Source organism: Hypanus sabinus, chromosome X1 (assembly GCF_030144855.1).
Source record: "Hypanus sabinus isolate sHypSab1 chromosome X1, sHypSab1.hap1, whole genome shotgun sequence".
Lineage (NCBI taxonomy): Eukaryota > Metazoa > Chordata > Chondrichthyes > Myliobatiformes > Dasyatidae > Hypanus > Hypanus sabinus.
The window spans coordinates 9,435,569-9,461,847 of NC_082738.1; the positions used below are offsets into that span (position 1 = coordinate 9,435,569).

A 26,279-nucleotide genomic window follows, 5' to 3' on the forward strand; every position below is an offset into this window, starting at 1 on the left:
ATTATTGCTTATAGATGCTGTTTTAATTTTTATAATATCCTTTTTTATACACGTTTGTATTTTGTAATAATGAATTATTTTTTCAAAATGTCGTTTCTTCTTCCCATAAGTCTTTACTTTTTATAAGCGTTTATTTGCTTGCCTGTATTTAGAAATGGAACAAAGGTTTTGAATTCTTTTTTTTTAGTTTTTTTTATATATGTTGTAGTGTCTATTAAATCTTTTTTTTTTAAAAAATTCTATTTTGATAACTTTTTTACTAAATTTTCTTATTAGATTGCTGAATTTATATTCATATTTTGTAATATGGCTTTCTCAAAATGTCGTTTCTTCTTCCCATAAGTCTTGGCTTGTGAAACGTCATCTTTGTATCTGAATATGGAATTTCTTTTTTAAAGATGTATTACATTTTTAAACTTTAATGTTCATTTTTTTTATTAATGATTTTTCTGGTTTTACTATTTTAGTTTTTTTTTGATTTGTCTGATATGTGTGTGTATGTGTATGTGTATATATATATATATATGTAGGTATATATATATATATATATATATTTTTTTTTTTTGCAACTCTATATTTTAATTAGGGTGTTATATAGTTTTTTCTTAAAAAATTTTCTTATGGAGCTGCCATCTTGAAATGGGGGTAATATTAGTATTAGTTTATGCGCCTGCCGCTTGGCTTTCTTTCAAAGGGTGGGGGGAGGGGGGAGGGATCTTTTTTCATGCTTTTGCTTTTTATTTTTTTGCTTTTAGTTTATGGGCTGACTTTAAATTGTTAATATTGTTGAGGTGTCAGGATCTCCGGTTGCTCCTGAATCAATTTTCCTTCTTCCTAAATTGTGGGTTATGTGTCTTTTTAACCTTTTATGATACACACAATTAATATTGGTATGATGGATAAATCTATTAACTTTATCTCGTGGAATACTAATGGTTTAAATCATCCGATTAAACGTAAAAAAATATTTAAAGTATTCCATAGATTGAACGCTAATATTATTTTTGCACAGGAGACCCATATTAGGAGGGAGGATAATCAACGTTTTTTTAGGTTCTGGAAAGGACAACAATTTCACTCAAATTGTACCGCTAAAATTAGGGGTGTGTCTATTTTTATAGACGCCTCAATTTCGTTTACACATTATGAAATTATTTCTGATCCACAGGGTAGATTTTTGTTGATAACTGGTTCACTTTTTAATCGGAAAGTTGTTTTAGTTAATATTTATGCTCCAAACTTTGATTGTCCTGAATTTTTTAAACGTTTATTTACTTCTCTTCCTAATTTGAATGAATATATGTTGATTATGGGTGGAGACTTTAATTGTTGTTTGAATCCTTCGATGGATAGATCTAAACCTATTCGAACTCTTCCGAATAGATCAGCTTTACTTATTAATTCTTTTATGGTTGATTCTGGAATTACTGAAATATGGCGGTTTTTGAACCCTAAAGATAAAGAATTTTCAATTTTTCACATGTATATCATAGTTATTCTAGAATTGATTACTTTCTTATTGATCATCGTTTATTAACAGATGTTATTGATTGTAAATACGATTCTATTGCTATTTCGGATCATGCGCCTTTGAAGTTATCTATCAAGATTTCGGACTCTTCTATCAATACTAGATCCTGGAGACTTAATGCTACTTTACTTCAAGATCCAGAATTTATTACCTTCATAAAGCAACAAATTGACTTATTTTTTTCAACAAACTATAATGAAGAGATTGATAAAGGAATACTTTGGGACTCTTTCAAGGCTTTTATTCGTGGACAAATTATTTCATATTCCGCTGGTAAAAGAAAACAAAGATATTCAGATATAGCTTTATTGGTGGATAAAATTAAAGAAATTGATAAGATTTATTCCGTTACTCCTACCAAAGAACTTTATAAGAAGAGAGTTGAGCTTCAAATGGAACATAGTTTATTATTATCTTCTTCAATTGAGAATCAATTAATTAAGACTAGGGCTCAATTTTATATTCATAGTGATCGAACTGGTAAATTGTTAGCTAATCAATTAAAAGCTATTTCGACTAAGCGACAAATTATTAAAATTCATAAACAAGACGGTAATTTAACTACTGATTATAAAGAAATCAATAACACTTTTCAAGATTTTTATAAATCTTTATATCAATCAGAATTTGACGGTGACCGGTTTACGATGGATAATTTTTTTAATAATTTGAATATTCCTAAACTGATAGATGAAGATTGTAGCTTGCTTGAGGCTCCTATTTCTATGGATGAAATAAGAGAGGCTATCTCATCAATGAATTCAGGGAAAGCTCCTGGTCCTGATGGTTTTATTGTAGAATTTTTAAAAACTTTTTCTTTATTGCTTTCTCCTTGGCTATGTGAAATCTTTAATGATGCGTTTGTTAAGAAGAGACTACCTCAATCGTTTTATGAAGCTACTATCTCTTTAATTCTTAAAAAAGATAAAGATCCTACTTTATGTGCATCTTATCGCCCTATATCATTATTAAATGTAGACTCTAAGATTCTTACAAAAATTTTAGCCATTAGATTAGAAAAGGTATTACCACAGATTATTTCAGAAGATCAAACTGGTTTTATTAGGAATCGATATTCCTTTTTTAATATTAGAAAATTGATTAACATAATTTATACTTCATCACCTACAACCCCAGAATGTGTTATCTCATTAGATGCTGAAAAAGCCTTTGATAGAGTTGAATGGACATATTTATTTAATGCATTGAGAAACTTTAATTTTAGTCCTAATTTTATATCATGAATTAAATTAATATATTATAAACCTGTTGCTTCTGTTCTTACAAATAATTATAGATCCTCTTTTTTTCAATTATCTCGTGGTACGAGACAAGGTTGTCCTTTAAGTCCTTTATTATTTAATATTGCATTAGAACCTTTAGCTATTGCTATTCGTGAGTCTCCTAATATTTTTGGTATTACCCGTAATGAGAAGTTATACAAATTATCGCTTTATGCTGATGATTTGTTGTTATATATTTCTAATCCTAGTAGGTCTATTTCTGCTATTTTATCCTTGTTGGCTCAATTTGGTAGCTTTTCTGGTTATAAGTTAAACTTAGATAAGAGTGAGTTATTCCCTTTAAACGCGCAAACTTTATTGAGTGATAGGATGCCATTTAAAGTTGTTACTGATAACTTTATCTATTTAGGTATAAAAATCACCAAGAAATATAAAGATTTATTTGGACTGAATTTTTTACCTATGCTTCATCAAATTCAGCAACTTACTACTAGATGGTCTCCCTTATTTTTATCATTAGTTGGTCGGATTAATGCTATTAAAATGATGATTTTACCGAAATTTTTATATTTATTCCAAGCTTTACCAATTTTTATTCCTAAATCTTTTTTTGATAATATTGATTCAAAAATTTCCTCATTTGTGTGGCAAAATAAAAATCCTAGGTTAAGCAAAAGGCAATTACAAAAGTCTAAAAAAGATGGTGGTCTAGCTTTACCTAACTTTAGATTTTATTATTGGGCGAATAATATTCGTAACCTAATGTACTGGAAACTAGATTTGGATTCACCTGTGTGCCCACAGTGGGTAAATTTAGAATGTAGTGAGGTTAAGGGATATTCTATATTTTCCGTTCTTGGTTCTTTTCTTCCTATTGATTTAGCCAAATTCAATAAACAGATATCTAACCCTGTTGTTAAACATACACTACGAATTTGGTTTCAATTTCGCAAATTCTTTAATCTGAAAAACTTTGCTCTGGACAGCCCTATTTTATGTAATTTTTTTTTTAAACCTTCATTGACAGATCAAGCTTTTAGTATATGGAAAAGGAAAGGTATAAAATGTTTTCGTGATCTTTTTTTTGAAGGTACTTTGATGTCTTTTGATCAACTATCCAACAAATTTGAATTACCTAAATCTAATTTTTTTAGATATTTACAAATTAGAAATTTCTTACATAAAATTCTTCCATCTTTTCCTAACTCAACTCCATCGGATTTTTCAGATTTGATTTTTACTTTTAATCCTTGTCAGAAGGGATTAGTAGCTTTTATTTATAACATGATTATGAAGATACAGCCAGAAATATCGGATAGAATTAGACAAGAATGGGAAAAAGAACTTCGATGTAATATATCAACAGATAAATGGGAAAAAATTTTACAAATGGTTAATTCCTCTTCTATTTGTGCTAAACATGCTTTAATACAATTTAAAATTGTACATAGAGCTTATATGTCTAAAGATAAGCTTGCCTGATTTTATTCGCATATTAATCCTCAATGTGACAGATGTCACTTAGAAGTGGCTTCATTGACTCACATGTTTTGGACATGTCCCACTTTACATAACTATTGGAAGGACATTTTTGATGTCATTTCCTCAGTATGGAATATCGATTTACAACCCCATTTTATTACTGCAATTTTCGGTATACCAAATGAAGATGGCAATCAGCTTTCCCCTTCAATCAGACGAATGATTGCCTTTGTAACATTAATTGCCAGAAGGTCTATATTACAAAACTGGAAAGAAGTAAATCCTCCTACTACATTTCAGTGGTTCTCCCAAACTATTTCTTATTTGAGTTTGGAAAAAATCAGAAGCACTATCTTTGATTCTTCAATTAAATTTGAAGAAACCTGGGGACCATTTATTCGACACTTTCATATGAATTAATTTGGCCTATTTCAGATCCTTTTCTCTACTTATAATTGTTCAGGTATGGAGTTCCGGAGCTCTTTTCTTGACACCTTTATATATTTATAAAGTGCTATTATTGCCCATGTTAGTTTTAGTTTAGTATTTTTTTTCAATATATATTTTTTCTCATATATAATTTCAATTTTTTTTTCTTCTTTTTTCGACGATTATTTTTGTTTTTTTTTCATACATATTTATATAGACTTGATTGATTTATGTACCTTTTGTTGATGGATGTTTTAATAGGATATTATTATCCTATTACTAATGTAATCTCAAGTTTATTGAATCTGTAATCTATTCATTATTATGTGCTGTTTTTTTTATATATGAAATTTAATAAAAAGATTGAAAAAGAAAGAAAGAAAAGGTAGTGGATTAAACCCAGTATATCGTGGGTAAAGCCCTCCCAACCATTGAGCACATCAACAAAGATCCTCACCACTCAGGTCATGCTCTTTTATCACTGCTATATTCAGATACAAGAGCCTCAGAACTCACACCACCAAGTTCAAGAACAGTTACTACCCCTCAACCATCAGGCTCTTGTACAAAAGTGGATAACTACACTCATCTATTAAAATGTTCCTACAACTAATGATCTCACTTTAAGAACTCTTTATCTGGTTATTTCATGGTCTTGCTATTTATTTATATTTGCATTCGCACAGATGGTTGTCTTCTTTGCTCTTGCACCGATCCTGTTTACAGTTACTGTTCTATAGATTTGCTGAGTATGCCCACAGGAAAAAGAATCTCGGGGTTGTACGTGGTGACATGTATGTAATCTGATAATAAATTTTACCTTGAACTTTGACCTTTTAAAATCATATTGGTTTTAATGTAATACATTTTAAAATCCACCATATTTAAAACTAATTACTGCCCCATGTGTTTATATTGTTTTTATCATCTTTATCTTTTATTTTTGTTAATGATAGATACCATTCTGATAGTTTGCATCTGGAAGCTCCCAAATGTTCCTTTGAAGGTCAAGAAGGTATTTTATAGAAGTTGTCCTTAACATAAAGCAGTGCAGTTTCAAATTGTATGTAATCAGTAAATCATATTGTCAAAAAATAGTCTATAACATTGTCAAGTCAAGTCAAGTTACTTTTTATTGTCATTTCGACCATAACTGCTGGTACAGTACACAGTAAGACTAGACAATGTTTTTCAGGACCATGGTGCTACATGAAACAGTACAAAAACTACACTGAACTGCGTGAAAACAACACAGAGAGAAAAAAAAACTACACTAGACTACAGACCTACCCAGGACTGTATGAAGTACACAAAACAGTGCAGGCATTACAATAAATAATAAACAAGACAGTAGACACAGTAGAGGGCAGTAAGTTGGTGTCAGTCCAGGGTCTGGGTATTGAGGAATCTGATGGCTTGGTCTGGTCATGAGAGCCTGAATGCTTCAGTGCCTTTTCTCAGATGGCAGGAGGGAGAAGAGTTTGTATGAAGGGTGTCCTTCATAACACTGTTTGCTTTGCGGATGCAGCGTGTAGTGTAAATGACCGTAATAGCGGGAAGAGAGACCCCGATGTTCTTCTCAGCTGACCTCACTATCCGCTGCAGGGTCTTGCGATACAAGATGGTGCAATTTCCAAACCAGGCAGTGATGCAGCTGCTCAGGATGCTCTCAATACAACCCCTGTAGAATGTGATGAGGATGGAGTGGGGTGGGTATTGGACTCTCCTCAGCCTTCGCAGAAAGTAGAGACGCTGCTGGGCTTCCTTTGCTATGGAGCTGGTGTTGAGGGACCAGGTGAGATTCTCCACCAGGTAAACACCAAGAAATTTGGTGCTCTTAACTATCTCTACCGAATAGCCATTGGTGTTCAGTGGAGAGTGGTTGCTCTGTGCCCTCCTAAAGTCAACAACCATCTCTTTTGTTTTGTTCACATTCAGAAACAGGTTGTTGGCTCTGCACCAGTCCGTTAGCTGCTGCACCTCCTCTCTGTGTGCTGGCTCGTCATTCTTGCTGATGAGTCCCACCACGGTCGTGTCATTGGCAAACTTGATTATGTGGTTCGAGCTGTGTGTTGCTGCACAGTCATGTTCTTAATGAAGTAATGTTTTATTTTTTTGTGTTTTAGTTAAAATAGAATATACCATAAATATCACTTTATGACAGGGCTTCCCAACCTAGGGTCTATGGCATAAAAAGTTTGGGAACTCCTGCCATGCGATATTTCCATTGTTAGAAGCTAAATGTCAGGCCCTGACAGTACTGACATGTACACTTTACAGAAGATCCTTTCAAATTGTTAATGCTGAGTGTTTGACCATTTAGGCAGAATCATGAAATCTGAGAACTTCTTCATATGTTCTCAGTTCCAGTGAACATCATAAAGTAAGCAAGGAGACTCAAATTTCTTGTTCTGGCAGAAAATCAAATGGGCCAACTGCCTACTATTATTTTAATGACAGTGCTGCTAAGAGACTGTTTAATGAGCACTGAGCCTAATTGTTATTTTTTGACAAACAACTAAGCATTATGATTGCAACTCTGTTTTAGCACTGGCTTTGATTCCAGTACACCCATCAAATAAAATGTAAGTTGTGAGGTAAAATTGATTGCTACAACAGATGTCGGCTCTGTTCTAAAATACTTTTGCATTGCATTTTGTTATTTCAATTTCCAGCTAGATTGTGATCTGGGTACTCTATTTTTGCTGCTGGAAGATTTATGTTTAATCTTTTTTTACATGCTGCATAACTAAAGTAATCAGGTTAAACAATAAAAAGTAATCAAGTTAATGAAATAAGACTCTTAGATACTATCTGTAAACAAACTTAATCAGATTAATGTTAAACTAGTTTGAACGACTGTTATGCTTTTATGGGATTTGTTGGGTTAGCATAATAAAAAAGAGTGCACTGCCAGCCACAATTATGCTTTCAGTAAAATTAATGGATGGAATCGTGCAATTGAAGAATGCACAGGTTTCTTTTCACAATGTGTTCCCAGTTAATGTCACTGTGTGAGTTGTGTGCACAAGTGAGTGCAATCTGAATTAGTGGGATACCTTGGCAAATGGAAGGGATCCTGCTCATCTCTCCACTGACTTGAGTGTTTGAAATTGACTATAATGGTTGAGAGAAGAAACTAGGAAAATTTGGACCAGATGAAAAAAGTATGAGATATAAGCTACAACTGTCCTTACTGGTTCCTTATTTCTGTCATAAACTTACAATATACAGTAAGTTATAATAAGATTATAACAGAGTTTAAATTAGATGTCTGTTGTAAATCCCTTCTGCCCCCCCCCCCCCTTTCCGCTTTCAGGACCATCACATCTTTCTTGCAATGTGGCTACTTCAAGCAAATGCAGTACTTTATTATGGTCCAAATATTGTTTTTTTTATAGCCTTGACCAATAAAATAAAGTATACAATCCTATCTTCCTATTAATTTCCTTCCTTTAAGCGGAACATAGTTGATCTGAGCTTTCACGATTTCCTCCTTTGAATACTTCTCACTGCTCTTCCATTTCTGCTGTCTTATGGAATCTTTGAACATACATACTGTACTCATCTCACTCAGTTCCATTTATTTTATGACCTAATATTTTGCTTGTAGTTACTTTGCCTTTCTCACCTGCACATAATTCTCAGCACTTTCTATAGAAGCTCTGAAACTTTGAACATTCTGTTTGCCAAGTCGTACCACGGATAAACACAAGAGATTCTACAGATGCTGGAAATCCAAGCAACACACACAAAATGCTGGAGGAACTCCCCAGTTCAGACAGCATCTATGAAAATGAACAAACAGTCAACGTTTCAGGCCAGGACCCTTCTTCAGGACTGGGAAGGAAGGGGGAAGACACCACAATTAAAAAGGTAGGGGGGAGGGTGAAGGAGGCTAGCTGAAAGGTGATAGGTGATACGAGGTGAGTGGGAAAGGTAAAGAGCTAGAGAGGAGCGAATCTGTTAGAAGAGGAAAGTAGACCATAGGAGAAAGGGAAGGAGGAGGTCGAAGAGTTGGAGGGCAGCTGAGTTCACAGAGGGGGAATAGTACCCTGAAAACTGCTCGACATCCAGTGGGGAGGAATGATGGGTCTAAGTTTGTAAGTTCCTTCTTTTAATGGGAGCATTTTTTGTCTGTACACTTTCACTGTTTTTACACTGCTTTAAAAGATGTTTGAAGTACATGTTTGTTAAATCAGATCTGAACTTGGTAAAAGATTGCCATACCTCAGTTTACAGAGAGTCTGTCTTTATCCTTATCGAAAAATTTGATGAATCCTACTGAATCAGGACCACCATCCCCAAAACCTTCTCCTCTTATTTTCCAAGGTTATTCCTAAATTATTCTGGAATTCTGAATATTTCAGAATCATCCTTTCTATCCTCAGGCTAGCTACATAATATTTCAGCAAGTGGTCTTGAAAACATTTTAAGCATCTGCCCCCCCTACACATTTTGCACTTTCTATCCCAGTCATACTGGAATCAGAATCAGAACAGAATTAGAATTAGGTTTAATATCATTGGCTTATGCCATGAAATTTGGTGTGTTGAGGCCGTAGTACATTGCAATAGATAATAAAAACTGTAAATTACAGTAAGAAATATAGAGGTTCAGTTGTCGTTCAGACCAAACATCCGAACGGGGAAGAGATGTGATCTAAATGACTTTGATAGTGGGGATGATTATTGGTGCCTGAGAGGGTGGTTTGAATATCTTAGAAACTGCTGATCTCCTGAGATTTTGATGCAGAACAGTCTGTAGAATTTACAGAGAACGGTGTGAAAAACGAAGAAAATCCAGTGAGCATTAGATCTGTGGGCAAAACGCCTTGTTAATGAGAGAAGTCAGAGGGGAATGGCCAGACTGGTTCAAGCTGACAGGAAGGTGGCAGTAACTCAAATAACCATGTGTTACAACTGGTGTGCAGAAGAGCATCTCTGAATGCACATCACGCCAAACCTTGAATTGAATGGGAGTCAACAGCAATAGACAATAGACAATAGGTGCAGAAGTAGACCATTCGGCCCCTTGAGTCTGCACCTCCATTCTGAGATCATGGCTGATCATTCACTATCAATACCCAGCCTTGTCCCCATATCCCTTGATTGCCCTATCCATCAGATATCTATCTAGCTCCTTCTTGAAAGCATCCAGAGAATTGGCCTCCACCGTCTTCCGAGGCAGTGCATTCCACACCTCCACAACTCTCTGGGAGAAGAAGTTCTTCCTCAACTCTGTTTTAAATAACTGACCTCTTATTCTCAATCCATGCCCTCTGGTACTGGATACTGCCCTCTGGTAGCAGAAGACAATGAATGTATACTCAGTGGCCACTTTATTAGGTACAGAAGGTACCTCATGAACTGCAAACTCAGTGGCAGGAAACTCACCATTCTCTGGCCTCGGATGTGTAGTGTATACACACTCCGGTCCCACCAAATCCATGAGATTGGGATGTCTCTTCCACCCAAGCCCCAGTTTGTGTGAATGCTGTGTGTTATGCTGCCCTGTTACAGCTTGTTGGCAGGAAATAACAGACCACACACTGCATATAAATAAAGGAAGTATATTTATGAAAATTAACTTAACTAAGGAGTTAGTTAAGAAAACAACAAAAAGGACCCATTATAATTAAACAGCCAAATTAAACAGACCCATTATAATTAAACAGTTAAACAGCCAGGTTAGAGCTCAAATATTCCAAAAGTCATATTGACTGATCGTCAGTAGTCTCTCACACCTTACTCCATTGAATCATGGTCCCCACTGAATTGAATTCTGCAACTGTTTTTCTCTAGCATCTTCTCTCTTCATCTTCCACTGAACAAAGACAAAAAGCCCATGCTGGTGTCAAGCACTAAAAAAAAACCCGCTCCCCCAGCCTTCTCTCCTGATTGGATGGCTCACATTGCTAAGCACCCATTATCTCTAACAATAACCCAAGCACATGAAATACCCTACAATGTTAGCAGTGAAATCTTTACCGGGGCGTTACCCTTATAAATTGGTGACTTGAGTGTATATATATTTAAATAAGTATGTAGTGCAAAAGATAGAGAGCAAAATTAGTGAGGAAGTGTTCATGGATTGTTTAGAAATATAATGGAAGAAGCTGTTCCTAAAATATTGTGTATGTGTCTTCGGGCTCCTGTACCTCCTCCCCGATGATAGTAATAAGAAGAGGGCAGATCCCGTTTGGTGTGGATACTTAATGATGGATGCTGCCTTTTTGAAGCACCACATCTTGAAAATGTCTTTGATGCTGGGGAGGCTAGACCTATGATGGAGCTGGCTGAGTTTACAACCCCCTGCAACTTTTTTCCTATCCTGTACAGTGGCTCCTCTATACACACAGTAATTTGTTCTCCATGGTGAACATGTATACACTGTAGAAATTTGCAAGAATATTTGGTGACATACCAACTCTCCTCAAATTCCTAATGAAATATGGCTGCTGTTGTGCCTTCTTTTCACTTGTATCAATATGTTGGCCCTAGGATAGATCTTCAGAGATGTTGACACCCAGGACCTTGAAACTGCTCATCCTTTCTACTGCCAATCCTTTGATGAGGACTGGTGTGTATTCCCTCAACTTCCTTTTCCTCAATCAATTCCTTGGTCTTACTGACGTTGAGTGAAAGGTTGTGTTGCGACACCACTCAGCCAGTTGATCTGTACGCCTCCTGAGATTCTGCAGTTATATCATTGGCAAATTTGTAGATGGTGTGCCTAGCAACACAGTCATGGGTGTAAGAGAGTAGAGCAGCAGACCAAGCATGCATCCTTGAGTGCAGTGCTGATTGTCACTGAGGAAGAGTCATGAGTTATTGTGGCTTGCAACAACAAATCTTTGAACAAGATGTTTTTCTGGTGATTATTTCTTAACTATACTATTTCAAACAAACAATGCAATTAACATCTTGAACTTCAGTTCCTTGAATTGAGTGGTCATTTTTAGTAAAAGTTGTTGAAAAAGACTTGCATCCAAAATAAGTTCAAGTTAGAACATTTGCTAACATTTGTTGCTTTCAACATATCCAAGTCATTCTGGGTTGTCAGGGAAATGGAATTTAAACTTTTGTTTTTTGAAGAAAATAATTGTACTTGACAAGCTCTTGGAAATGTATCACAAAGTCTTTATTCTAGCTCTGTGACATAGCAATCCCAACAGTGTTTTATAGTAATGCAAAAACAGATCGGCATTTTATAATGGTGAGGTCATGGAGCTGCCATGAGATGCAAGCTGTGGTTTGGGTTGTGCTGGCTACTGATGGATCAAGTGTACAGTAGGGTGAAATAATCATTAACAGAGTAGGCTATACTTCAATGAGGATCTACAGTATCAAATTCTTCATCATTATGCAATGTTAAGATTGCCTGAAATCCTGACAAGAATGTTTGTGGTATTAAGAAAACTAGATTATTTCATTTAACAAATATTTCTAAAAGTGGTGTATAACTCTTGATTTCTAAGTTGCAGGCATGAGAAACCTCAGTATGAGCAATTACATAGTGTGAAATGGACAAAACTGTTCTTCATATAGTGTGGAAAATTATTGAAGATATTCCTGTCCCTATGACTTGATTGTGCCCAAAGCAGGCAAGTTGCCCACTGTACAGCTCTCATTTAAATCTCCCTGCTGGAAAGAATCTTAGCATTTCTGGCAATGAAAAGTCTTATGTAAAGACTTTTCATGCGATTATTAGTCACATTTTGTTTTATTGGGGAGTTTGGTGCAGCTGATGTCTAATGCTTCCAGAGGTCTCAATAGTTTAACAGTTACTGTTGCAAAATACTGTATGTTGATGAGTGTTGAGCTTGTTATTTTGTCATGGTTGCTTAAATGATGGCCTCTCTGGGCATGAAGCCATAACCACCAACAAATGTAGAGGGCCTTGAAGGCATGGAATTGCCAGGAGACCCTGAAGGAAGTTAAACCCCTTCTAGTGCTCCTAGGATTGGGGTAAGTAGAGGCTAATGTTTTCCTTTATGGTGACAAAGATACCACAGTCACTTCTCAGGCCAGAGCTCAAAGCTTGCTTGAGCTTGCTTGAAGGCAAGCTGTTTCTTCATCTTCATGTTGAGTTGAGAGTAGAACCATTATGGACATAATACTTCTTGTGAACTGGAAGCTACATCTGAGAGTCATTGTGTAATGTGCAGCTTTTCTGTGATCATGAGGTGAAAGTACTCATGGCCAATACCATGTACCCAGAGTGCTCCTGTGGCTACTTCACTCTCAGCTAGATTCAGAATCATGTTTAATATCACTGGCATATGTCGTGAAATTTGTTGTTTTGTGGCAGTAGTACAGTGAATACATAATTAAAAATGATACATTACAATAAGATATAGAAATATTATAACTTAAATACTTCAAAAAGAGAGAGAAAGCAAACAAAATAGTGAGGTTGTGTACAACGATTCATTGTCTGTTCAGGAATCTGATTATGGAGGGGAAGAAGATGAGTGGGTGTCTTCAGGCTCCTGTACCATCTCCTTGATAGTAATAATGAAAAGAGGGTATGTCCTGGTGTGATGGGGGTTCTTATGACAAATGCCGCCTTTATGAGGTATTGCCTTTTGAAGAAATCCTCAATGCTGGGGAAGTTGGTGCCCAAGATGGAGCTGGCTGAGTTCTAACCCTCTGCAGCTTTTTCTAATCTTGTGCAGTTGCCCCTCCATACCAGACAATGGAACCAGTCAGAATGTACCACAGTACATCTGTAGAAATTTTCAAGAGTCTTTGGTGACATACCAATTCTCCTCAAACTTCAAATGAAGTATAGGTTCTGCCATGTCTTCTTTGTAATTACATCACCATGTTGGGCCCAAAATAGATCTTCAGAGATGTTGACATACAGGAACTTGAATCTGCTCGCAGTTTCAACTGCTGATCCCTCAATGAGGACTGGTGTATGTTCCATTTGACTTCCCCTTCCTGAAGTCCCCAATTAATTCGTTGGTCTTACTGACGTTGAATGCAAGGTTGTTGTTGCAACACTTCTCAACCAGCTGATCATTCTCACTCCTGTACACCACCTTATCACCATCTGAAGTTCTGCCAACAATAGTTTTGTCATCGGCAAATTTATAGATGGTGTTTGAGCAGTGCATGGGTGCACAGTCATTGGTATAGAGAGAGCAGATTGGTGGGTTGAGCACGCATCCTTGAGGTGAGTCAGTGTTGATTGCCAGTGAGGAGATGTTATTTTCGATCTGCATTGATTGTGGTCTCCCGATGAAGAAGTCAATGATTCAGTTGCAGAGGGAGGTACAGAGGCCCAGGTTTTGGAGCTTGTTGATTAGAACTGACGTGTAATTGTTTTGAATGCTGAGCTGTAATCAACAAACAGCAGCATGGCATAAACATTATTATTGTTCAGGTGATTCAAAGCCAAATGGAGAGACAGTGAGATCACATCTGCTTTAGAGCTATTGTGGCATAGGCAAATTGCAATGGGTCTAGATCCTTACTTAGGCAGGAATTGATTCTAGCTATGACCAACTTCTCAAAGCACTTCATCACAGCAGATGTGAGTGCTAATGGGTGATAGTCAGAGGCAGCTCACCCTGCTCTTCTTGGGCACTGGTATGATTGTCACCCTTTTGAAGCAGTTGGGAACCCCCCATTGCAGCAGTGAGAGATTGAAGATGTCCTTGAACACTCCCACTCAATTGATTGATGCAGGTTTTCAGTGCCCTACCAGGTACACCACTGGGACCTGATACTTTGCAAGGGTTTGCCCTCTTGAAAAATGTTCTGACATTGGCTGCAGGGACTTGCACAGGTGTCATTTTATTCTCCCTTTCAAAGCACGCATAAAACACTTTGAGCGCATCTGGGAGTGAAGCATCACAGCCATTCATGATGGTAAGTTGTGCCTTGTAGGAAATAATGGCCTGTACACCCTGCCAGAGCTGATGTGCATCCAATTCCATCTCTAGCTTTAATCAGAATTTAATACAGAAGCTTCTGTATGTCATGTCTGGACTTCTTGTATAGTTCTGGATCACCAGTCTCGAATATCACAGATCTAGCCTTTAGTAGACTACAAATCTCCTGGTTCATTTACAGCTTTTGGTTTAGGTATGTTCAGTATGTTGTTGAAGGCACACACTCATCCACATAGGTTTTGATCAAGTTGCTGACAGACTGTGGCATACTCATTCAAATTTGAAGATGAATACCTGAATATCATCCAGTACACTGATTTAGAGCTGTCCTGTAAGTGATCCTCTGCCTCTCTTTGTGGTCCACACCACAGGTGCTGCGGTCCTCAGTCTCTGCCTGTACGCTGGATGTATAAATACAGCCAGTTGATCTGACTTGCCAAAGTGTAGCCGTGGGATGGCACGAAAAGCATTTTTGTTGCTGGTGTGACAGTGGTCAAGTATGTTGGCTCCTCTGGTTCCATAGGTGATATATTGCTGGTAGTTGCTCAGAGACTTCTTCAAGCTGACCTGGTTGAAATCCCCCACAATGATTGAGAAGGCAACAGGGTAAGCTGTTTTGTGACTGTGATTATGCTGCTCAGCTCCTCCAGTGCCTGCCTGATATTGGCCAGGGTTGGAATATACACCGCTACCAGGATGATGACAGAAAACACCCTCACCAGATCACGTTGTCCATCATAAATGAACCTCCGTGTTGGTTGTTTGCAATGGAGGACTACTGTCATGACTTTTCTGGACTTCTGGTTGTGTTACAGGCCAATGATACTCCAAAGTCAAATGCCGACCATCATCAGGATCCTTGAGGTGACATTCTATTGTTCAAGTTAATCAGGAGTACCTTGCAGTACTTGCAGATATTCTCGTTATCATATAGTCCATAGTCTGGATTTGTGAGAGTAAAGCTTTTCCTTTCCGGATTGTAAGAAAGAAATATCAAAAGATGACAGCCAAGACGAGTTCCTGCTACATACACTGTAAGTGGGTTTCGCCTAGCCTAGGGATTCTCTTGAAATTCACACTGCACAGGTTCTGCATGTAGATAGAAGCGCATTAAGGACTTGCACAATGCAAGTTCTTGCCACCATGTGGTTTAGAAGCTTTCAGTGATGGAGGAAGAATAGTAGTAACTTTGCCTTTGGCTTTGTGCATCTATATGATTATGCTAACAAGATCCTTATCAATCTGTGAAACTGCTCATTCATCTTCAATGCTTCATGCTTCTAGGAGCATTGCATTTGCAGACCAATGTGCACTATACTAGACTTGTTTCAAAGGCAGCATATAGCAATTTGTAGATGCTTACCTTGTATCCAACAAAGAGACTTATACCTTCGATGTTCTAATGATGTTGTTGATGTGGATACCAAAATCTGGCTGAGGATTAAGGAACTGTGAATATGTGACATACTGACCCAAGGATTTTCACCTTGTGCTCACAGTGAAGCTACATATCACGTGGTGTTGACAACGGATGATGGGCTGGTGCTCCACACTTGCTGATATGTGTTGTCCTGACCAGACTTTTAAGTCATTTTTTGTGACCTTAGGGCCACATCTTCTATGATTTACTCTTTGCATGTTTTTGGCCACCTCCAGCTAACAGTACACCACTCAAGGACAGAGTCAGAGGTAGTTTCTACAACCCTTGGTTTAAAACACCTCCTTTTGGCTTTCAAACGATTTGAAGGTCTCAGTCATTCCATCTAAGGCTTGTTTCTTGTATATTCATATCTCTTGTGCGGCCATCTGAAAGCGTCTAAGTTGTCAGTGACTTCCAGCAGTACTGTGAAATAATGGTCAACTTCCTTTAGACTATAGGTTTGCCATTTAAGGCAGGATCATTTTTGGGTATGTACAATGTATAGATTAATGAAGATCTCTGAACTTTAATTTAAATCTATGTTTCCTTGTACAAAAATGTAAATCGCAGCACAGTTTAATTGTACATTTTTAGATGCTGAGATGTTTCTAACCCAACATCATGTTATAAAAATTTTAAACTAACGTTGATGGTTCAGCAGATACTTGGGGATTTAGTCTTCTATATATAGCTTTTATATTCCTGAACAAAGGACTTAGCGCTGAGGTCAAAATTAAACCTTTTCATTAGCAGGAAACTGGTGTATGCTTTAACTATATGACTTCGAGTGATTGCATTAAATGCAAAGTGCAGTTACACTCCAGCTACTGGCCACAGACAGTGGATGTTGTACATCTCTGGCAGAACCAAGTTAAGATATTGGCTGCACACTACCATGGGTCACACTGAGGTCAGCTCCATTCAATCTGTGAATTATTTAAAGTGTTAGGAGATTGGAGGCTGGAGCATTACTCTCTTCTAATAACGTAAGTGAAATGTCCAGAGGTCAGCAAACCCACCTGGACACTTCTAAAAGCATTCTTTGTAAAAAACTGGAGATAAAGCCATCCTTGTGGATTCAATCTCACGAGGCTCCCTCCTTGGGGAGCATTTCACATCCTAGATTGATGAGCTTGAGAATCTCACGCCTACTGCACTTTAATGTTTGTGCACTTCCTATTGCTGGGAGGCACTTTGTATAATCTTGTTTTGTTTTTTAAAGATGCATTCTGATGTTTACATGGAGAATGTGCTTTTAGTGGAAGAATTATAAGGGCTATGTAACTAAAGTCTAATCCTTATTCTCTGACCATTAATATGGTTGTGAATTGTGAAGCTGGTATTTTGGTGGTTTTATTCCCTTTCCTCCCTTTTATTATATGCAACAAAGCTGTGAAATGTTGTGGTTTTAGAACAGGCACTAATATGTTCTCTAGTACTGTTTGAGATAGAGCATTGGAAGGAACAGATTAAACATTGACTGCCTATTGCCTCACTGGTATGCGGACAGCAATATATCCTTACGTATATGTGCAATATATGCTTACAACCTGATACACTGTAAAGCAAGCTAACCAATATTATTAATATTCTCAGCATATAGTGTGATATATTGAGAACAATATTATGGCAATATAATATGGCGTATAATACTTAATTTTGCTGCAAATCCCTATGATCAGCAATTTCTACTAAGAAAAATAATTATTATGTTATTTCAAGATGTGTTTTCTTTTGTATTTATGTTACACTGTAGAACCTTTTGTGATGCTGGTGAATTTTTTGATCAAGTACTTATCCCTGACAAATAAATCTCGACAATGCTAGTCTGGTATTTTGTCTGATTAGGAGTGTGTGGGGGCCATCATTGACCACAGCTGGTAAGTGCAGGAAGTGCAAGGTATGGAAATATAATAATAAAAGGCTCAATTCCAAAGATAGATGCACATAGATCTTTGAATGTTACCGTGCAGACTGAGAAAATAGTTAAGAAGGCTTTTATAATCATAGGCTTCATAAATGGAGGCATAAGTACAAAAGTGAAAAGTATTATAATAAACTTTACTAGATACTGCCTCAGATATTCTGGTCAGCCCTATGGGACGTGAGGGACTTGTGAGAAAGTACTGAAATTGTGTACAGAGATATGGTTCCTGGAAAGAGGGGCAATTGTGGAAGAAACTAGATATATTTAGATTGCTTTTTGTAAATAATGAGGGGTTCAGATAGAAGAGATGAAAATAGTTCCCATTAGTACCAGTGAACACAGATTTAAATTGAAAGGCTCTACAATCGAAGGTCATTTGAGGAATAATGCCCTTGCTGGCCAGCAATTAACGTCTGGGATAGATAGTTGAGGCAGATTCAGTTGTATTTACTCTTGAGAGCAGAGAAGATTCGAAGAAAGAGGATCAATATTTGTGGGAAAAAAGGCACAGTTCTACTGGGATAAGGAGGAATAATGATATTATCTGCATTTCTTCCAGAGTGCCAGCATAGATTAAAGGAATAAACGATCTTTGTTATCTTACCATGCCAATATGAGCCATTGAGGACTACAATGCATTACTGTTATATTATTTTACTCTCTTATAGGACATTCCTATTGGATCTGCACACATCAAAAATGCAATTTAAGAATAGTTTTGGAAAAAGATGTGAGATCAAATTTATGATTAATAAAAAGATGGAAAAGAAATTGCAAAGAAGCACTGAAATAATTAAAGATGGAAGAGAATGTATATTAAAGAGACAGCTTTTATATATTAGACTGAGCAAATATGCTAGGTAGTTTTAAGTAATTGTAAATAACCCATGGTGTATATATGCTGTGTAGTGTTGTATGTAAATCCTAATAACAAGATACTCAAAGACTGTACTCAGTGGTACTTGTAGTTTGATGGAATTAGGTGGACTGCATTTAGTGTTGTCAATAAATAACAGAAATACCATTTTAAGGAGTGGTTTGTATTTAAGTCAGTATGCTTTTGAGGAAATATATCAATGAAAAGTAGCAACATATTAATCTGATTTTGGACATGTTTCCTTCTCAAGGTATGTAGAAATGCATTCCTTTAGACATGTTTCTGAATGTTACACATATTCATTCTGGGCAGATTGTTAAATGGATGTGAAATTTGTAGTGGCTTGAATTGCAGTTGACCCAGTGTGTGCCTTGTGCCCACCATTTGTATTTTATTTATTTAATATCTTGTCATTTACCTGCTAAACTGTATGTAGTACTGATTGACAATATGTCTTTCACCTGGCAGTTTCAAGTTTAATTAAATGTGATTTACTTAATGTGTGTTGGAGTTTTCACTAAGGATAGCTGAGATGAATGGGTAGAAGTCTGTACTAGTTTAGTGTATTGTGGTTTTACATGTAGTGTATTTATTGAAAAACAAGACACCTTGTCTTTCAGTTGTAGATGGTTAGTACAGCTGCTTTCATGCAGCACAACAAATAAAGTAATTCAATCCGCCTCCGTCACAGTGGGCCGTTTAGTTAACTGCTTCCATCTGTTGCCTGCTGTTCCCCTCACTTACGACCCTCTTCCTCTCTTGTCCCAGCCCCCCTGAGGAAGGCGAAGTTTGTGGAAAGCCCTCGAGTCCCAGAGTCGGAGCTCAGCTCCCCAACCAGAACCACAGCCAAGAAGCCAGACTTGGATACTTTCTGCCCTGGTAAGAATGTACAGGGTTCAATTCTCCACCAGTTAGCAAATTTGATAGTTATATTATTGGATAGGCTGGTACATACGTCTCTCAAAAACAATGCCAAAATCTGTGATATATGTGGAGCTGTAGTAATCTTTGTAGTGGATGATGTTTAGTGTATAACAATAGAGAGGACAAGAAGGAATTGAAGTATGTTGCTGACAAGAGTACAGTTTTTTTTAAAACTAGGGGTTGAATCTGTTATTAATTGCGTTGTACATTTATATAATTAGTTTCAGAATGCCTTAGTTTGGAGTTGTCACTTCTAGGAATTGCAATATAAAAGTACCATAGTTTGATCTCTCTGTATGCTTGTTGTGATAATAGTGTGGTCTGGTGTAGTGCATGTGGAATAGCTTAATCATACTTCAGGCATGCATTTTGTTTTCTATGAGGGGAAAGTGCTTGCTGAGCTCAGAAAATTTATGCAGAATAGTCAGATTTCTTTTCGTGACTTGGGTAAATTAGATATTTTGCAAGTACATTTTTAAATAAGAAATAAAAAGCTTTGATACAGAAATGTTTAACCAAGGAATGCAACAAAAAATGAAAATTGTACTCTTCAGCATTTACTGCAATGCACAGTTTTTTTTTTCCTGCAGTAGTTTGTTATTTCTAAAATATCTTGTAGAATATCCTGTGCAGAAATGCTGTTGGAAATGTGGGATCTTCAAACAGAATCTTGTGATTCTGTACTAGATGTCTAATTGCAGATTATGCTTGCTAGATTCCATGTTACCTTGTGGACTGCATTTGCTTGAGAGGAATTCTGTACTTAGTGATTGTATTTTGTTCCAGCACTGTCTTCCATCTCTGCCTCATGCATATATTTTTATTTAAAGAATTTCGCTTTGGCATTTACAGTTATGGATCATTCCCAGGCTGGAGAAATTCTGAGGCATTTGTCAGTTCTGATCTGCAATGTTTGCAGGATTTGGTCAGTGCAGCTCTTGTAAATAGCCATCCCCGCCCCAAAGTGTTGCGATCCTACAGTTAGTATCGTTTTTGGGAGCATGTTAGATTTGACTTGAAGTCTCTGGTAATTTACAAATGTTATTGAGATTATAAAATCTTCTGGATGAACGTTAGGTCTGTGCTATATCTTGTATTTGCGTATTTCTTTGTCTCACTGGCAAGCCCCTGAGGCAGTGTGGTGGATGATTGTGGTGAACTATGTGCCTGTCGGGACACGCCCCTGCTGACTGCTCCTGTGGCTCCTCCCACAGGCCCCTGTATAAAGGAGACCTGCGGCCTGAAGATCGGCCTCAGTCTCCAGGACCTTGTATGATAGACACTCACTCCTGGTTCCTTCTTCCAGTCAATAAAAGCCGATATCTCGCCTACGTCTCAGTGTGAGTTATTGATGGTGCATCAATTTTATTGACTGGAAGTTTTAAAACATGGAACCCGTTTTGCGTCCGGACCGGTTGGATTTGGACCCTCAAGACCCTGACGCAGCTCTCGCTTTTGAAACTGGCTTGCATGCTTCCAATCGTACTTGGCGGAGCTTCGTGCGACTGAACCCGCCGTTATGCACAGAATCCTACTCTCGAGGGTCTCCTCCAAAGTTTACTCCTTTATCCGGGACCTGCCGACCTACGAAGGGGCACTGGACGCCCTCAAACGACAGTACCTGCGGCTGGTGAACACCGTCTACGCAAGACATCGCTTAGCTACCCGGCAACAGCGGCCTGGCGAATTGTGCGCTGAGTTTCTCCGAGCACTACAGATGCTCGTCCGAGCTTGTGACTGCAAGACGCTCACGGCAGAACAGCATGTGGAGCTGCTAGTGCGAGACGCCTTTGTGACGGGACTGAGGTCAGTGTACATGCGCCAGCGGCTGCTGGAGAACTCGGATCGTACCTTAAGCTCGGCGATAGAGAAGGCCAACGCTCTAGAAGCTGCGCGGCATAACGCCGACGCTGTCCAGTCGCGCGATTCCCCGCCGGTTTCGTGGACGCCTCAGACCCCGCCACCGCCGGCTCCCGGGAGTGAATTCGCCAACGCCGCCGCCAGTCGCGATTCCACGAGCTCCCCGACCCAGACCACGGCTGTGGCCCGTAAGAAACTCGTGCTTTGTTATTTCTGTGGCCAAAAGAAACATCCTCGACAACGCTGTCCAGCGCGAGAAGCGACCTGCTCCAGCTGCGGAAAGCGGGGCCACTTCGCCAAGGTCTGTAAGTCTCAACCTCGAGCGGAGTGCAGCGCTGCGGGTGAAACGTGGGGGCCGCCATCTTGCATGCCGGGATGTGGGCGGCCATCTTTGTCGACGTCAGCACGCCCCGCCCCCGATCCTCGGATGCTGACCGGGTACCCCGACGATCCAACTCTGGCCACTGTGACTCTCGACCAAAGTGCCCCACACCAGCTTGCAAGGTCCATGATGGACATCCAGGTGGAGGGGCACTGGACTGGATGCCTGTTTGACACGGGCAGCACTGGGAGTTTTATTCACCCGGACACAGTGCAACGCTGCGGACTTGCAACGCGGCCGGTCAGTCGGAGGTTCCATTTGGCCTCTGGGTCGCAGTCCGCAGACATCCGGGCGGGTTGTGTAGCGACTTTGGTGGTGCAAGGCACAGAATATCGGGACTTTGAACTGCTGGTCATGCCTAATCTGTGTGCACCTGTGCTATTGGGGCTGGACTTCCAGAGCCATCTCGAAAGTGTGACTATGGTATATGACGGGCCCCTCCCACCACTCACTGTCAAGAATCCTCAATTTTGTGGGACTTCTTCACATACCCCGCTACTGACCACACACACACACGGACACACACATCCCATCCAGAACCAGGCCAACAGCTGCGCTACCGACACTTGCAGCCTCTCCACTCTCAAGATCCCTCCCCCACCGCTGTTCGCCAACCTGACCCCCGACTGTAAACCTGTGGCAACCAAAAGCAGGAGGTACAGCGCGGGGGACCGGGCCTTCATTCAGTCGGAGGTGCAGCGGCTGCTCAGGGAGGGGATCATTGAGCCGAGCACAAGCCCTTGGAGGGCCCAGGTGGTTGTTGTTCGGACTGGGCAGAAAAATAGGATGGTGGTGGACTATAGTCAAACCATCAATAGGTTTACGCAGCTTGACGCATACCCCCTACCCCGCATCGCGGATATGGTCAACCAGATTGCTCAGTATAAGGTGTACTCGACAATAGATCTGAAATCCGCTTATCACCAGCTCCCCATCTGCCCAGAGGACCGCCCCTACACCGCCTTCGAGGCGGGCGGCCGGCTCTATCACTTCCTGCGCGTCCCTTTCGGTGTCACGAATGGTGTCTCTGTCTTCCAGAGGGAAATGGACCGGATGGTGGACCAGTACCAACTGCAGGCCACATTTCCCTATCTGGATAACATCACCATCTGTGGTCATGACAGACCAGATCACGACGCCAACCTCCAACGGTTTCTCCAAGTGGCCGCAGCTCTGAACCTTACTTATAACAGGGACAAGTGTGTTTTTGGTACCACCCGCCTTGCTATACTTGGGTATGTCGTGGAAAACGGGGTTATTGGGCCTGATCCCGAACGTATGCGCCCCCTGTTAGAGCTCCCTCTTCCCACCACTCTCAAGGCCCTCAGACGGTGCCTGGGGTTTTTTTCCTATTACGCCCAATGGGTCCCCCATTACGCAGACAAGGCTCGCCCCCTGGTCAAGTCTACCTCGTTTCCCCTCTCTGCTGAGGCCTGCGCGGCCTTCAACTGCATTAAAGCGGACATTGCCAAAGCTACGATGCATGCAGTGGACGAGACCGCTCCCTTCCAAGTGGAGTGTGATGCCTCCGATTTCGCTCTGGCTGCTACCCTTAATCAGGAAGGCAGACCAGTAGCATTCTTTTCTCGCACCCTCCAAGGCTCTGAAATTCGGCACTCCGCGGTGGAGAAAGAAGCCCAGGCCATAGTGGAGGCTGTTAGGCACTGGAGGCACTATCTTGCTGGCAAAAGATTCACTGTGCTGACCGACCAGCGCTCGGTTGCGTTCCTGTTCAGCAACCAACAGCGGGGCAAGATCAAAAATGATAAGATTTTGCGGTGGAGGATAGAACTCTCCACCTACACCTATGATATCCTGTACCGGCCTGGCAGACTCAATGAGCCCCCTGATGCCCTATCCCGGGGAACATGTGCTAGCACACAGCTCGACCAGCTGTACGCCCTTCATGCACAACTTTGCCATCCGGGGGTCACCCGATTTTACCATTTTGTGAAAGCTCGGAACCTGCCGTACTCCCTGGAGGACATCAGGACGATGACCAGGGACTGCCAAATTTGTGCCGAGTGCAAACCGCACTTCTACTGTCCTGACACGGCACAACTTGTCAAGGCCACCCGCCCTTTTGAACGCCTGAGTGTTGACTTTAAGGGCCCCCTTCCCTCCACTGACCGCAATGTCTATTTTCTCAGTGTTATTGACGAGTTCTCACGGTTCCCCTTTGCCATCCCCTGCCCCGACACCACTGCCACGTCCGTCATAAAAGCCCTGCGCCAGCTCTTCACTCTGTTCGGGTATCCCTGCTATATCCACAGTGATAGAGGGTCCTCCTTTATGAGTGAGGAGCTGCGCCAGTACTTGCTAGCTAGGGGCATTGCTACCAGTCGGACCACGAGTTATAATCCCCGGGGTAATGGCCAGGTGGAGCGGGAGAATGCCACAGTGTGGAAGGCCACACTTTTAGCCCTTAAGTCCAAAGGGTTGCCGGTCTCTCGATGGCAGGAGGTCCTCCCTGAGGCACTGCACTCTATCCGCTCTCTGTTATGTACGTCCACCAATGCCACCCCTCACGAACGCCTATTCTCTTTTCCCAGGAAGTCTGTCACTGGGACCACCCTACCAGTTTGGCTGACGTCCCCGGGGCCAGTGCTGCTCCGGAAACATGTGAGGAGCAATAAATACTCCCCGCTGGTGGAGAGGGTTCACCTTCTCCATGCGAACCCCCAGTATGCTTACGTGGTCTTACCTGATGGGCGGGAGGACACGGTCTCCATCCGCGACCTGGCACCCGCAGGTGCAGCAGACCACTACCCTGAAGGCTCTCCGGTAACTGTGAACCCTGCACCAGAGGTGACACCGTACTCACCAGGCCCTACACAGACTCCTCACGACACTTGTATACCGGGCGTTTCGTACGCATTTATACCAGGCGCCTCGCACATGCATGAGGGATCACCGGCGCCTAGTGGGCAAGAACACGCGCAACCCCCGTCCCTTGTGCAATCGCCAATGTTGCCGGCACCTATGCGGTCACAGCCGGTGCTACGTAGATCGCAGCGACAGATTCGACCGCCTGATCGGCTTGACTTGTAAGAACCTTCGCTACATGAGGACTTTTTCAAACGAAGGGGGGGTGAATGTGGTGAACTATGTGCCTGTCGGGACACGCCCCTGCTGACTGCTCCTGTGGCTCCTCCCACAGGCCCCTGTATAAAGGAGACCTGCGGCCTGAAGATCGGCCTCAGTCTCCAGGACCTTGTATGATAGACACTCACTCCTGGTTCCTTCTTCCAGTCAATAAAAGCCGATATCTCGCCTACGTCTCAGTGTGAGTTATTGATGGTGCATCAATGATGTAGTGTTTGCAGACACTACACTAGCCACCTATCACTGAAAATCTTAAGCATGTGGAAAACAGGAGGTTGGGAAGTATCCCATGTTCTGTGCTTGGTAAATATTACTGTTTAATAGATAATGTTTGTATTGAGCAGTTAAGCTTAATCTATAATTCTAGTTAAGATATATTAAGAATATTTAAATTCTGTTTACAAGCTTTAAATGGAAAATGCTTTATAAAATGTATTGACCAGTGGAATCAAATGTGCTAAGTACAGCTGGCAGATGATAATCTCATGGTTTTAGTGCTTTCAATCAAAACTGAATTTCTGCTCTAATATCTCTTGACTACTTCCCATACATGTGAATTTATAAGAGAATGGAGAGACCAGCACTTTTTGTGTGGGTAGGTGAAGTCACAATTTCATGCGATTCCATGTGGTTGACTTTAAATGCCCTCTGAAGTGGACAGGCCAGCCAGTTAGTTGTAACATCACTTCTCCATTTAAACAGAGAAGCAATAAACTTGGCATTTGTCTAGGTAACAAACTGAATGCAGCAAAGTTGTTCCTGCCTAGTTGACCTTGTTAAGTTCTGCTCACAAATTTTTGGGGACAGGTCTGAGTTTGAGAAACTGACCCACAAATTAATTGAACAACAACAGCCTGACACAGTTAGATGTGCAGAATCATACCTTATGATGTGGCACAATCTTCCATCATAATCCTTAGATATGTTCTCTGCAACTGGCACACTCATGTATTTGCAGGAAGGGGTGGTCCACAATGAGGTCCACAAGACCTCAATGAGATACACAGTCCCATGACGTGAGTGGGCATTCCTTCTGATTACCTCAGCTGATGAATGAGTGTTCTTACATGTTGAACAACAGTTGCAGGAAACCCTGAAAGGAGAAAGGGCACAGGATGTGCTGTAGATGGGGAACTTCTCTGTCTATCATCAAGAGCAGTATGGTAGCATCATCACTGATCAGAGTGACCAAGT

At 40.2% G+C, this 26,279-nt stretch overlaps 1 protein-coding gene across 3 annotated transcripts in view; it reads left to right on the forward strand.

Annotated features, from left to right (window-relative positions):
* LOC132384559 (protein TANC2-like) overlaps positions 1-26,279 on the forward strand; it is a 764,460-nt gene that overhangs the window by 394,506 nt on the left and 343,675 nt on the right. For 2 of the 3 annotated variants that reach the window (XM_059955744.1, XM_059955743.1), the window contains one exon: positions 19,583-19,693. The exons of the other annotated variant lie outside the window; for it this stretch is intronic. In XM_059955744.1, coding sequence (XP_059811727.1) covers positions 19,583-19,693 — 111 coding nt within the window. The remainder of the gene's footprint in view (positions 1-19,582; positions 19,694-26,279) is intronic. 3 annotated transcript variants of the gene reach the window in all.